A 13117-nucleotide genomic window follows, 5' to 3' on the forward strand; every position below is an offset into this window, starting at 1 on the left:
TTACTAGTCAAATCAAATGTTATTCTAAAAGCGAAGTGGCCTTATTTCATTAGAGCAACCATATCAATTGAAGATTTTATTTGGTTTTTGTCATACACATGTAGGAAAGAGAGGGAGAAGGAGAGGAAAGCAAAGAAAAATAAAAAAAATAAAAAAAAGACAAACAAAAACTGACCATCAAAAAAGAAAAAAAAAAAGACCTATTTACGCGCCTAGCGGTGCGTGCATTGCACGAGCCAGCTAGGCGCAGCAGGTGCGCGAAACGCGCACATGCCAGCTTATTTTTCTCATTTCATCACAAAGCTTGGGACTCAAAAAAAACAAAAAACAAAAAAACAAAAAAAAAAAAAAAAACAAAAACAAAAATTGCAGGAATAAAACCCCACAAAAATCACTTCTCCCATTTGTTAAAAAATCATATGTTAATTTTTTCTTCTTAAAAAACTAAGCAAAAATCACTTATGTGGTTGCTTAGAGTTCTAAAAGTGAAGTTGCCCTATTTTCAAAAAAGTGAAGTGGCCCTATTTTATTAATATGAAGGATTTGTAATTTTTTTTTTCATTTTTGATTTTATTACAAAATTTAAGTTATTATTTTTCATTCAATTTTATTAATTTTAATGTATAGAACATAAATATATTTAAAATTTAATTACTTTTTCAAATGAAGATTGACTATGTCATTAATGTGATCTTCGGAAAAGAGGTTTAGAAACTGATTAGCCATAGCTTTTGAGGACGATAGAGCGTTAACTTGACTCACTATGTCATCCCCATAGACAGCACAAAAAATGATACGATTAATTTTCGAGTGTCCAAACTAGGCTAGACCTTTCCGGTTCTCCTATCTTGCATTCGGGTTTATGAGTTTGGTTGGTCGAGTCTGGAAGATGAGTTATTCTCCTCGAATAGGTCTCTGGTAGTTTATGAAGTAAAAGTCACCCATTTAAGTAATACATGCGCCTTATATAGGCAGACTTTGGGACACATGTTGGGGCTCCGGCATGTTCCACACGTGGTGAATGTGAGTTTGTCGGTCAATGGGGTGATGTCAAGTGTTTCAATATAAAAGAAAAGAGCGATAGGATGTGATTTGACCATTCTCTGGATTGGTAATTATGCATAGCAGACTGGTAGGGTGAATATTTATTATCCTAATCCCTAGAGATGACTTCTTAGTTATATGTGATGAGGTGATCAGGAAATGCCCTAAAGGGATCCAATGGTGTTTGGCATCAATCAGTCTCGATAGACTCTGGTCGGTTTATCTAGCCCATATCCGGTCGGGTGCGTACAAGCCCTATATATGTGTGTGCAACAAAAATAAAAATAAAATAAAAATAGAAAACCAAAAAAAAAAAAAAAAAAAAAAAAAAAAAAAAAAAAAAAAATTGAGAATCCACCATGCCACATATGATGCCCGCCAAGTGCACTTGTGCTGCACAAACAACTTTTCTAACTTTTCTTTAAAAAAAACCATTCAGATGCTCTAAGCAAGTAGTCCTACATATATCTACCTCTTGCATGTTTCAATGACAAACACAGAAACATAAACAGCATAACTAAAATAAAAATTAAAAAAAAATAAAAATTGGGACAGTGGAACAAAGAGGATAAAAGGAATATCACATAAATTTATTTTATTATATCATAATTCACATTTTACAGTTGCTATAAAAGCTAGCAGCCAAAACAGCAATGACCCCAGATACTAATAGCAAACCATCACACTTCTCCACAAGTAGTATGCTATCTAAATAAATACATACATATATTTCACCAAAAAGTTTGGAGCAATTTTAGTACAATAATCAATCTAATATCTCCCCCTCCTCCTGTTTCAGCTTCTTCAAAATATGCATGCAAGCCAATTTCTCAGCCGTGCGTTTGTCACGAGCAGAGCAAGTGTCGCTGTAAACAACGCCATTTGCATCAACCTCTATTCGGATGCATGCAACTCCATCTTCCCTGGTGACGGACATCTTCTTCACATAATTTTTTCGTTGGCATAACTCATTCAGCTCTCTCGCTGGATGAAGCCTTACGGTTTCTGGAGTAACCATCGGCTCCAGAAGCGGGACTATGCATTCAGCGACTTTATCCTTGTCGAAACCAGAATCAATGAAGACCGCTCCTGCAAGTGACTCGATAACATCTCCTAGCACCTGTCATGCCAAAACAAAGACTTAAACTCAGTGTTGCAAAAATCGGGCCTAGGTGTCGATTAATCGACGCCTAGGCACTAGACTGTCGGCCACCTAGGCGCTCTAGGCGGTCCCCAGGCGCCTAGCGATTTTTTCAACCTTGCTTAAAATCATATATATATATATATATATATATATATATATATATATATATATATATATATATATATATATATATATATATATATATATATATATATATATATATATCATGCATTTTGCACGTTATGCGCACGTTGGGCGAAGGCTTGAAAAGGCAAGTCCAGCACCAGGTGGTGATTAGGTGGATTGTTGGGCAGAGGCCTGAAGGGCCAAGTCCAGCACTTTCAGAGGGCCCGCTCAGCCGTAAAGGTTAAATCTTTATTCGGGTATTTTATCACTTATAACGTACCTTGGGGAAACTTGTATCCAATTCCCATCCAAAAGTTGAGGAAAGGGATAGCTGCGTAACGCTCTCAACAGTGCTCGCTATATGCCCATGGAGGTCGTTGGAAGCATAGAGAATATGCTTTTGTAAATCGGCCTTTATTGCACAAAGAGCGTAGCAGTCATTGTTCACTGAACAAGACCTCAAGTCGGTCAATAGGCCAGGAGAAAGCCCGGGATATTTGTAATAGAGGTATGTTGTGATAACATAATCCAGTACCGCATCCCCAATAAACTCCAAACGCTGCATAACACAATGAGAAGCAGCAAAATATTATAGCCGATTAGGTTAGAGTACGTATGAATCAAATCGAGGTATTACCTGATAGCAAAGCGGGATTTCAGAGAGCATATAGGAGCCGTGAGTCAGGGCTTCAAGAAGCAGAGAAGGATCAGAGAATTTGTAGTTTAGCAGGTTCTCGAAATGGTGCACATTAACAAATTTCTCAGCATTTACGGGGAAGTGCCTCGTTCTGGGAACTTTGATAAACTGGATATCCAAACCGAGCCATGTCATAAATGATAATGCGGCTTGTTCTCCAGCTGTACTAACATATGCGCCTATTAGGGCCTCGGCCACATCAGCCACCCTCTTACCCTTGATGGTCCGGCTTCCCATGCTATACATTTTCCTCGTTGGAGATAGTGTCTCCAAATCCAGATTCAAAGGCAGAGAATAATCACAAGGGATCGCCCATGTTTTCGGATCAAATGGCTCTGTGCGAATAAATCCCTGCAATTCAATGGGAACCACACAACCAAAAACACTTATTACAAATCTTTTGTGCGCACAAATAACCGAAGGAAAATATTGGTCCAATTCAATATTCAGCTCAGCGGCCTAAGAATATTGAGATGAAATTACGCTTATCAAGTTTCTTACCGGAATCTTTTGGTTGCACGCCAGCCTGCACAACGCTGAATTTGAGACCATTTTGTCCTTTTTAACACTAAGGAGCCCCTCGTGATCATTCTCAAAAGACGAGAATAGCTGCTGACTGGCAGCATATTTCAGAAACGAGTCTCCTAAAGTCTCCAACGACTCCAAATGGAAACTTTCTTGGCATTTCTTTGTTGTGATTGCTTCCAGAATCTAAAAATTACAAACGTATAAACAAAAGCACAAGTCATTACAAGAGATATCCAGTGAAAAGATAAAAATTTTACACTATAAAACCCTAAACACTATAATGTTTGAAAAAGCAAGCCAGAAAATTACGATATCATAAGTCCGTACCTTGGCAGTTGGTATGCTAACATTTTGCATGCAGTGATCCTGAACCATTTTTTTCAAGTTCACCGCTACGAGCAATGACTCGATCCGATGCATGATTGATGGAACGTAGGTGAAGGAACACAACGTAACATGAGGCACCAAAGGCATTACGATGGAACAAAACTCGGGAGGCAATTCAACAGATGAGTTCCTTGATTCTACAAATAAAAACATAAAGAGTAACTCGAGTAAGTTGCATGCACTTATAGCGGCCAACATCAAGAACAGAGAGCAGAAATTGGCATCAGTATAAGGGAAAATTGCACTTTTTATCCCCAAGTTATAGGGTAACTGTAGGATTTGTCCATACTTGTTGTTGGTCCTACTCACTTTTTTCTCGTCCCTAAACTATAATTGACGTTGCAAATTTCGTCCTTTTTCTAACAAAAACATTAGGGAAAAAATTTGCAACGTTAGTTATAGCTTAAGGACAAGAAGTGAGCACGACTTGTTAGAAAAAAAGGACGAAATTTGCAACATCAGTTATAGCTTAAGGACGAGAAGTGAGCACATTACCCTATAAGGACGAAAAGTGCAATATTCCCCAACAGTAATACTTGGTAACAAATAAGCATATATAACTAAATAAAATGATTTTCAAGATGCCAACCTTTAGATTTCAAAGGGCTACATCGACGGAGGTAATTTTGCACTGTGGGCAAATATTTTCCATCAAGAAGTGTCTCTCTCTCAAAGAGCAAGTCAATGCTATGCCTATAATCAGCCGCGGTTTTATAATCAATTTTCAGCAAAAAAATATAACATTAATTAATTAAAGGCAATGTGATATACCTACCGTTTTTTAAAATACTCTTTGTAAGTCATAGACCCTCCGTTTCTCATCTTCAAAGACGAGTTACCATCCAAATTGTGCAAATAGCCAGTAGTGTAATATACTTTACCGTTATGTGGGGTGCATACAAGCGAATTCTCCAACCAGCAGCTAAATACCAAACCGTTCTTTGTATGCACCTGATTACAACCCTGCAAAGGGCAGCTACTTGTATGCTTATCATCGGGTTTTTCGGATGGAAATAAGAGAGAACCAATAATTTTCCAATCGACCAAAGGTTCACTACTGGGGCCCGTGGATGGTAGAAGGAGATAATCAAAACTTGCAGAACCCATCAAATTACGAGATTGATCCGAAGCTTCTTCCAGTTTATTCAGATTATGGTGCAGAAGAGCTCTTAAAAGAACAGCTTGAAACATCCGACACCTATGTATCTGAAAAACCGAGAGAGAGAGAGATTAGTGTTCAAAACATATCAAACCAAGTAATGTTTTTTTCTCTAATTCGAGCCTTCGAGATAAGTAGAATTATACAAACCCATTCAGAAGTTAGCTTAATCAGTCCAACGTGCAATAGATGTCCTTCCCGACACTCCCCTTCAACATTCAATTCGAATGTTAACTTCTCAGTACCAAAACCGAGCTTCGTTCTCACAGCGAGGATGATATTCTGAAGGTGAGAACCATTATGGCGGTAATGCTGCAGCTCAATAAGGTAGCAATGGTATGAAGCTTCGGGATCCTTGCCACAACAGCCAACCAACTCGGGTGGAGAATACCTTGCCTGTTCATCATTGTAAGCTACACATCCTACGCATATACAAGTGAATAAGTACAAACCGGGAACAAATGGAGATTTGTTAAGAACGAGAAATTAAAACGTCGTTTAGAAACTTGCCTGATTCCTCGATGACCTCCGTTTCCTCCATAATATTGGGTACGAGGTTATCTGTCAAAGCACCAGCTTGATGAAGCTGTTTGCAAGCTTCCAGACACGCCAGTTGCTTCAAGATGTTGGCGGCTCCCTCAACCCGAACTGTTTGGATTTGGCAATTCCTAGGAAGATTGAGGGTGCAAGTTTTCTGCTCTTTGTCAATATCACACATAGGAACGGGCTTGAAATATCTACAGAGGAAAATTAGGGACAGCCAATTATGCAATTAAAACAAGTACTGAAAAGCAAGGTTGAAAAAATCGCTAGGCGCCTGGGGCACCTAGAGCGTCTAGGTGGCCGACCGCCTAGCGCCTAGGCGCCGATTAATCGGCTCCTAGGCCCGATTTTTGCAACATTGCTGAAAAGTGAAAACACTTCGAGTTATCAAAGAACTGAAGATAGATACATGGTACCCACCGATCAGAAGGTAGCTTCGAGCAATAGAGGTATAGCAACGAGACACTAGATCTCAAATTAACAACTGCTCCCGTACTTTCAACTCTGTAGGAATATTCGTCATTTTCACAATCAAGAGGTGAACAGGGAAGAGAAGCATGGCGCAAAGATTCCTTCCGCATTCTCTCTCCACTAGCCAGATAGTTTTTTACTTGAGCAAGCATTGAACTATCCCCGCTGAAATTTCAGCAAAATATAGATAAAATTATTAAATCTACACACCGAAGATTTTCACATACTCAAATATTTCTCCATTAATGAAAAGACGGCAAGTGATTTTGTACCAAGATGATAAAACAAAACAAACAAAAAAATAGACAATACAAAGAAATTTGAGACCCAAAAAATGAATTCAAGGCTAATAGTATGAATTCCAAATTAGAGACGATTATACAAAGCAAACCCACCTTCGCACCATCAATACAAAATCCGAGTTCTGCATTCGAGCGCGACCACGCGACTGGATAAAGCTACAAACTGTAGCAGAAGGATCGAATCTTATTACAAGGTTGCAACTTTGAACATCCAGGCCCTCTTCAAGCATAGAGGTTGCAACAATAATGTTCACCTGCAGATAATATTACAAATCCAAGAATTCAAAATCTTACTATATACTCTGTAAGAATTACATTTTTTTAGGATATATGAATTATCACCCACCATTCCCTTACGGAATTCTTCAACAATTTTATTTTGGACTTTCCTACTTTGAGGCTGCATTGCAGACGTGTTTCCTGCAGTGTATTCAGTCCTCCATCCTGTTAACTTCGGTAGCAGCTCATTCAATAGAGATTGAAGAACAATTGCTGTAATAACCCTCTCAACAAATATTATACATCTCAACTCCTTTATATTCCTGCTCGAACAAATATTACAAAATATCAATCTTAGACATCATCACAGTGCAGTATTACATAGTACTTCATTTTAAAATCAATAAAAAACTCGGTAGTCTACCATCTATACCTGTAACAGAGAAGAGTCTCCACTAGAGACAAGACTTTTGAAGTAATATATCCAGCATCCTTATTAGCTTGCAGATCATTAGTGATATCCCACTGTGCACCTACGTTCACAGTAAAAGGGAAAAAATTAAGGATGGACAAAGAGCTGAAAGATTCAAAGATCAGTGTAAGAACAAGGAAAATAGGATTTTTAACACCAAAGTATCATACCAGAAGGCATGTGGGCTGAGAAGATCTTAACTGCACCCAAACTAAAGCCTCTGGAAATGGTTTCGGCACGCAAATCCAATTTGCCCCACAAAAAGGAGTCTTTATCATCACAAGATAAAGATTTAGCAGCCTAAGTCAAGACACGTTTCATTGAACAATGTGTCAAGGTTAGAAACAGTAATGCAAATTGTAAGTGACAACGTTGGACATTTTACATTTTTACCTTCAATGCCAAGAAAATACCCAGTTCAACCAAACAAAACAAGAAGGTCGACTCAAGTTTTGCTAATCTTTTACGTGCAGATTCAGCAGTAGACTCTGACAGATTTGACTTGTTGATATCCTGGTCATGCTGAAAAATTGAAAATTTTATAACACAAGGAAATGGAATAGCAAATATAATATGTTACACAATGAAAAAGAATTGGAACAGGCAATATGTGGAATAGAAAAACACTTCAAGGAATGCTAATATGATATGAAAGAACCGTCTCTGTGCAGCTCAACCTTGGATACATACCTTATCTCTCAAACTATGCACGTCACATGATATGCTTCCGAACATTGAATAAGTAACATCAAAATCCAAGTAAGTCTTCACCCTTGCAGTAGGGAATGCAATGTACTCAGCTAAAACAGATTCACTAGCACATGTATAGACCTTCATTGCACAACAGTTATTCATCAGTCATGCACTTCTAAGCAGCTGAGCAGCATTTCGACTTAGAACTAGGGCTTCATATAGTATGGAATAAATAAAATATCCACAGGAAAATACAAGTAAAAGTCCCATGATCAGATCATGCTCTAACAGGCAAAGGGGAGATATTTCTATGACATAATTAGACCAACCAAGGATGCAGCAGATTTTGAGATATTCTTTGGACTGAAATTCTATATTTGCAAGGTAACTTTCAAGAAAACATGTAACAATTTTTAATAAACAATTGAAACACTTAGGTGCGATTACTAACCGGGGAAATGATAAATCTGTTTACTTGTTATTTCTCTAATTTGAAAAACAAGAAAACAATTCTCCATTTTTATTAAAGAATATAATAAAAAAAAAAGATATTAGGATGAATAAAACAACATAAAAAATAGGTGCTTTGGATCAATTCCTTCAAGAGACTTCAAAGATGCGAAAGATTTTAACCTATACATGAATCTAGGGAAGTTTGTACCCTTGTACTCTTTCACCAGAGTCTTATGATAGAATTTAAGCATGTAAGGATGACTGCTTGTTTTATAGGTGTAGAAATAAGTGATGGGTAAGAAATTTTTTATACAGCAGACATTTCCTTTGACAAAAGTATTAGGACTACAAAGATGCTCCTTTGGGATAACTTAACTTTGTAGTCCTAATACTTTTGTCGAAGGAAATGTCTATTGTATAAAAAATTTCTTACCCATCACTTATTTCTACACCTATAAAACAAGCAGTCATCCTTACATGATTAAATTCTATCATAAGACTCTGGTGAAAGAGTATAAGGGTACAAAGTACAAACTTCCCTAGATTCATGTATAGGTTAAAATCTTTCGCATCTTTGAAGTCTCTTGAAGGAACTGATCCAAAGCACCTATTTGGTATGTTGTTTTATTCATCCTAATATCTTTTTTTTTTTTTATATTCTTTTCCGCAATATTGACTAAAACCTGTCTTATCTGTACTAACAAGTTCTCCATTTTGAGAAATGGAATTCCTATGTTCCTTATCTTTATTCTATTTTCTTTTCTTTTCTTCTTCATTCCTTGTCTAGAGAAATGAATTAAACAGGCCATTGACTTATAAATTCTTAATTTAGCAACATTAAATTAAAATAATAATACTAAACCAAAGACGATGTGTTTGCAGCTTCTTATTTAGTACCACCCTAAATTAGGTTTCATTAAATATTGAAAAAGATGTAAATGACTGGCTGATGAAACCTTTGAATTCATAAGATTTTCCAGGCAACGTATCTCCTTCCAGTAGCTTAATGTTGAGCTTGAACCTAATTGAACAAAGAAACAGATTAGCAACTTCATTAAATTCAACTATGTTAAAAACAATTACAGATTATGTTATGTTAACCTTTAGCCTTTATAGGCGAAGCAGTCATCCCAAATATTCTTGGAAGTTGAACATTTCTTGAATGTAATTGGGGATGATAGAATTCCTAATGGGAAATTAGTATTATTAGAAGCTAGTAAACTCTCAAGGTCATGCAAAAGGCAATTAAAAAAAATAAAAATAAAACATCATCAACGACAAACAAAGGCTGCAAAGGTAAAATGTGTAATAATTACACGGCCACTTATACTTGTTTAGCCCACTTATTTTGAAGCTTAATACTTCTGAAGTTTAGAAGCTGGGCCAAGCAGTAAATTGTAAATCCATAAAAAGGTTTTAAGGCAGATAAACATATATGGATTCATACCGTCATGATACATGAATAGGGATGTTTGCCTCTTGCATTATGGCACTCGTCAAATATCAGAATCTTTATCATGTCAATTTTGATAAAGCTGTGCCTCAAAGCAGCAAGTAATATTGCCGGTGTCATGATAAGCACCTAAAACATGAAACTCCAGGTTAAGGCACATTACCCTTCAGTTGCAAATAGCTGTATCTATAAGGTCAGTTTTTCTTCACATCCATGGAACACGTGTCAATAGTTTCAAATTTTAGCCGAAGCAATCTACATGTATCATAGGAGTTAGTCTTTCATGTATTCACTGTCCAATCTCCTAACTTTATGAAAATGTAGATTTGATAATTTAGTCTATAATAACTGCAGTGCATGCTAATCATATAATACTTGATAAACTTTTACGCAAATCATCTATCATACCTTTTTAAGTTGACTACTTAGGAGATTAATAAAATTCATGATTCACTGGACAATGTCTAAACTTCTGAAAAATGTGAATTTGCGGGTTCAACATTATGCAAAGGCTGGAATCTTCTTATTCCTATACCCTTTTGTCTATGACAGATGACCATGTCAATTTCCTCCAAGTTCTTTTAGCCCAAAAGTAGGATAGATTCAGCTGTGTGATTTGCTCAGAGGTGAACTAAATTAAGACAATTTTCCTCATTTTTTTAATCAACTTACTAATTACTCTGTATAAAGCTCAATATGTTACTGGGAATATCCACTGTTACTTTTCCAAATATTTTATCACCCAAAACCATAATTCATCAGAAGCATAAGAATGGCTTAAAATATACTCATAAACAAATTAGAGTTGCTTGGTCTTAAGTATTACACACCTCAAAGTTCTGCACTTGCTGCACCCACATCTTGGCATCCCAGTAATCAACGCCCATTTCTCCCCAATATTTTCCAATTTTCAGGTCAGTATGCTTCCTTATAGCTTCACCTTGCTAGTAGTTTAATCATAACCATTAAATTTAAAACCCAAAAAAAAAAAATAATAGTCAGCCAAAATAGGGACAGATTTCAGAAGTTTGAACAGCAAAACATCTGTGAAGCAGAAACAATTTTACAAAATCATATAAACAAGAGCATACAAAACATTTGTACTATAAACTTGAATTATGAGATAATTTATCCTTACCTGAGTAACCAAGACAACAGTGGGAACCAAGAACACTGCTATATAAGGAGAAGGCTTCCGAATAAGATGGGCAAAGCTGCGCAAAAGCATGATGGCTATAAGGGTCTTCCCAGACCCAGTCTCCAAGAACACAATAGTGTTCTGCCGGATGGCCTTTTCCAATGCTTCCAACTGATATCTAATCCCAACCCAACAAACAAAATTAAACTAAAAGCCTCATTCAAGAAAACAAAAATGCATAAACTATTCACATATACAAGATACTGACGATCTAGCAAAAGGCACAGGATCAGGCTGCAGCTCTGAGATTTCAGAGGTAGGATTCATAACTGGCTCCATTGCTGAATATCTTCCTTATCCTTCCCCAACTGTTAAGCCATTCAAAAAGGAAACCAAGAACAGAATCTCACATTGCAGAAATTCAGGAATACCAAGGAATAAACTAAAAAGTAGACATACCCATCACTAAAAACATGCATAAACTGATGAAAAAGAACAATCTTTAAAGAATGAAATTTGAATAAGAGTAGGTTGGCGAACACTCACAGTACTACCAAAGTGTAAATGCCGATTTCTTGATTCTCCCAATCACCCCACACAATCTTTGTTTGGGGCCTTTGGGCGGAAGAGGATGTTTATAAAGAGGTCCTTCCCTTAACGAGGAAGTTTTGTTTGGTTAAAGATCCTTCACAGAAAAAGGGAAATAGTGTAAGTTGTGAGCACCCCGTTTTCTCTACTAGGACTGGGAATAGGGTCGTATATTCGTAAACACTACTGTACACAACAAAGCAATGCACTATTACTTCAAAATTTAAAAAATAAAAAATAAAAAATAAAAATAGTATGCGCCATTAATAATTTATTCAATGCATCAAAAGCACTGAGTCTGTCAACATCTTTTCGCAACGGAAGACATTGGAATTTGGAAAAAGACAAAGGAGAGAAGCCCTATGGATGTGACAATTCAAAAATGTCATTGTATACAATTTCGCATTAAGAGCCCGCGTTTTTTAGGAGTTCTAATCCCCGTATAACTAGAAAATAGAAGATGAGAGGGAAGAGAAAAAAACAAAATCTCAAAAACTATATATATATGATCGCATTCAGGTGCGAACTGCTTGTCCAAAAGAAAATTAAAAATCATCCAGTGTGTGTTCAGATTTAGGTGCATCTATAGTTATAACTAGGTGCATTTGTAGGTGAAAGTAGGCGCACTAGTAAGTGATTTTAGATGCAATTTTTTACTTGTATAGGTGCACCAACTACTTGCACATATAACATATTTACATGCACCAAAGGACATGTGACGTGCGATGGATTGTTCTCAATTCTCTTCTGGCGCGGCCGTGGGCTGTGGAGTGCACGTGCCTGGTGCACCTCAAGGAGAAAAATACTAATTGAACTCCCAAATTCTACTCTTTCACCCATTTTTTTTATGTTGACATTTTACTTAGAACTCATAGAATAAAAATAACTTATCCTGTCACATTAGGGAGTAAAGTGATTGAGTAGAAATTGAGAGTCTATGTAGTATAACTCTTTTCATTGTTATTATGCTTACTTTTATTTGGATAGGAGGAAAGAAAACAAGTTAGCTTAGCAATTATTAGACTAATCGAAGTTCAGTTTAACTAAAGGTTCAAAATCGAACCGTGCACTGTACTATACAAAGTTACAAACTGGTTCTGAATTGTAACTATACAAAAAGTTATGGTTAACCTTTACAATTAAGGTTTTTGATTAGATACTGAGAAACAATCGATCAATTAAATCATACATGTAAACTCAACACCAACACAATCTCTCATGAATATTAGTACGACTCCTTCTGAGTATTCCCACGAGAAAGAAGTTATCTAAGTATACAAATAATTTCAAAAAAGAAAAAAGTATATCGCAAATACGTTTGAATTATTCGTGTTTGTTTTCTGCATCTACATACATCAACAGAATGTCAAAATCTACATAGGTCCCCACCACCATGACTACTTAATTAATGACTTACTTCTACTAGAAGAAAAAGTAGTTAGCTAGGCGTGAGGACCACGTATAGTATTGCTAACTTTATGATAATATAGGAAATTTTACTCTCTGATGTGATAAATACTAATAAATTAATTTTTTCATGTGAATCATAATACAAATGTAATTTTGTGTTTGAAAGTAAAAATTGAGAATAAAAATACATGTAATATTTTCCTTCACAAAAACTTCTTCTTTCACAACAAAGCCTCAAAATTCAAAATGGGAAAACAAAAATAATTGGGGAAAAGTACAAAAATATCCCA

At 36.3% G+C, this 13117-nt stretch overlaps 1 protein-coding gene across 3 annotated transcripts; it reads right to left on the reverse strand.

Moving 5' to 3' along the window:
• Positions 1 to 1613: 1613 nt before the first annotated feature.
• LOC109176517 (endoribonuclease Dicer homolog 2-like) lies at positions 1614 to 11555 on the reverse strand. 3 transcript variants are annotated; one of them, XM_019325967.1, is made up of 23 exons: positions 11376 to 11555; positions 11098 to 11197; positions 10830 to 11007; positions 10522 to 10635; positions 9686 to 9820; positions 9340 to 9424; positions 9195 to 9259; positions 7783 to 7923; positions 7486 to 7614; positions 7263 to 7392; positions 7054 to 7153; positions 6748 to 6943; positions 6495 to 6655; positions 6049 to 6264; positions 5596 to 5822; positions 5236 to 5507; positions 4702 to 5132; positions 4516 to 4619; positions 3867 to 4063; positions 3513 to 3722; positions 2952 to 3362; positions 2595 to 2873; positions 1614 to 2164 (listed from the first exon to the last, which is right to left on the reverse strand). In XM_019325967.1, exons 2-23 carry the CDS (start codon positions 11166 to 11168, stop codon positions 1811 to 1813), a joined length of 4206 nt encoding a protein of 1401 aa, XP_019181512.1. In that variant the 5' UTR covers positions 11169 to 11197; positions 11376 to 11555; the 3' UTR covers positions 1614 to 1810. The 3 variants fall into 3 exon arrangements, with proteins under 3 accessions (XP_019181512.1, XP_019181514.1, XP_019181513.1); XM_019325969.1 differs by having other exon boundaries at positions 11098 to 11188; positions 11372 to 11555; XM_019325968.1 differs by having other exon boundaries at positions 11098 to 11199; positions 11369 to 11555.
• Between the last annotated feature and the right edge of the window lie 1562 nt (positions 11556 to 13117).

The sequence above is a fragment of the Ipomoea nil genome, unplaced genomic scaffold (assembly GCF_001879475.1).
Source record: "Ipomoea nil cultivar Tokyo-kokei standard unplaced genomic scaffold, Asagao_1.1 scaffold0706, whole genome shotgun sequence".
NCBI lineage: Eukaryota > Viridiplantae > Streptophyta > Magnoliopsida > Solanales > Convolvulaceae > Ipomoea > Ipomoea nil.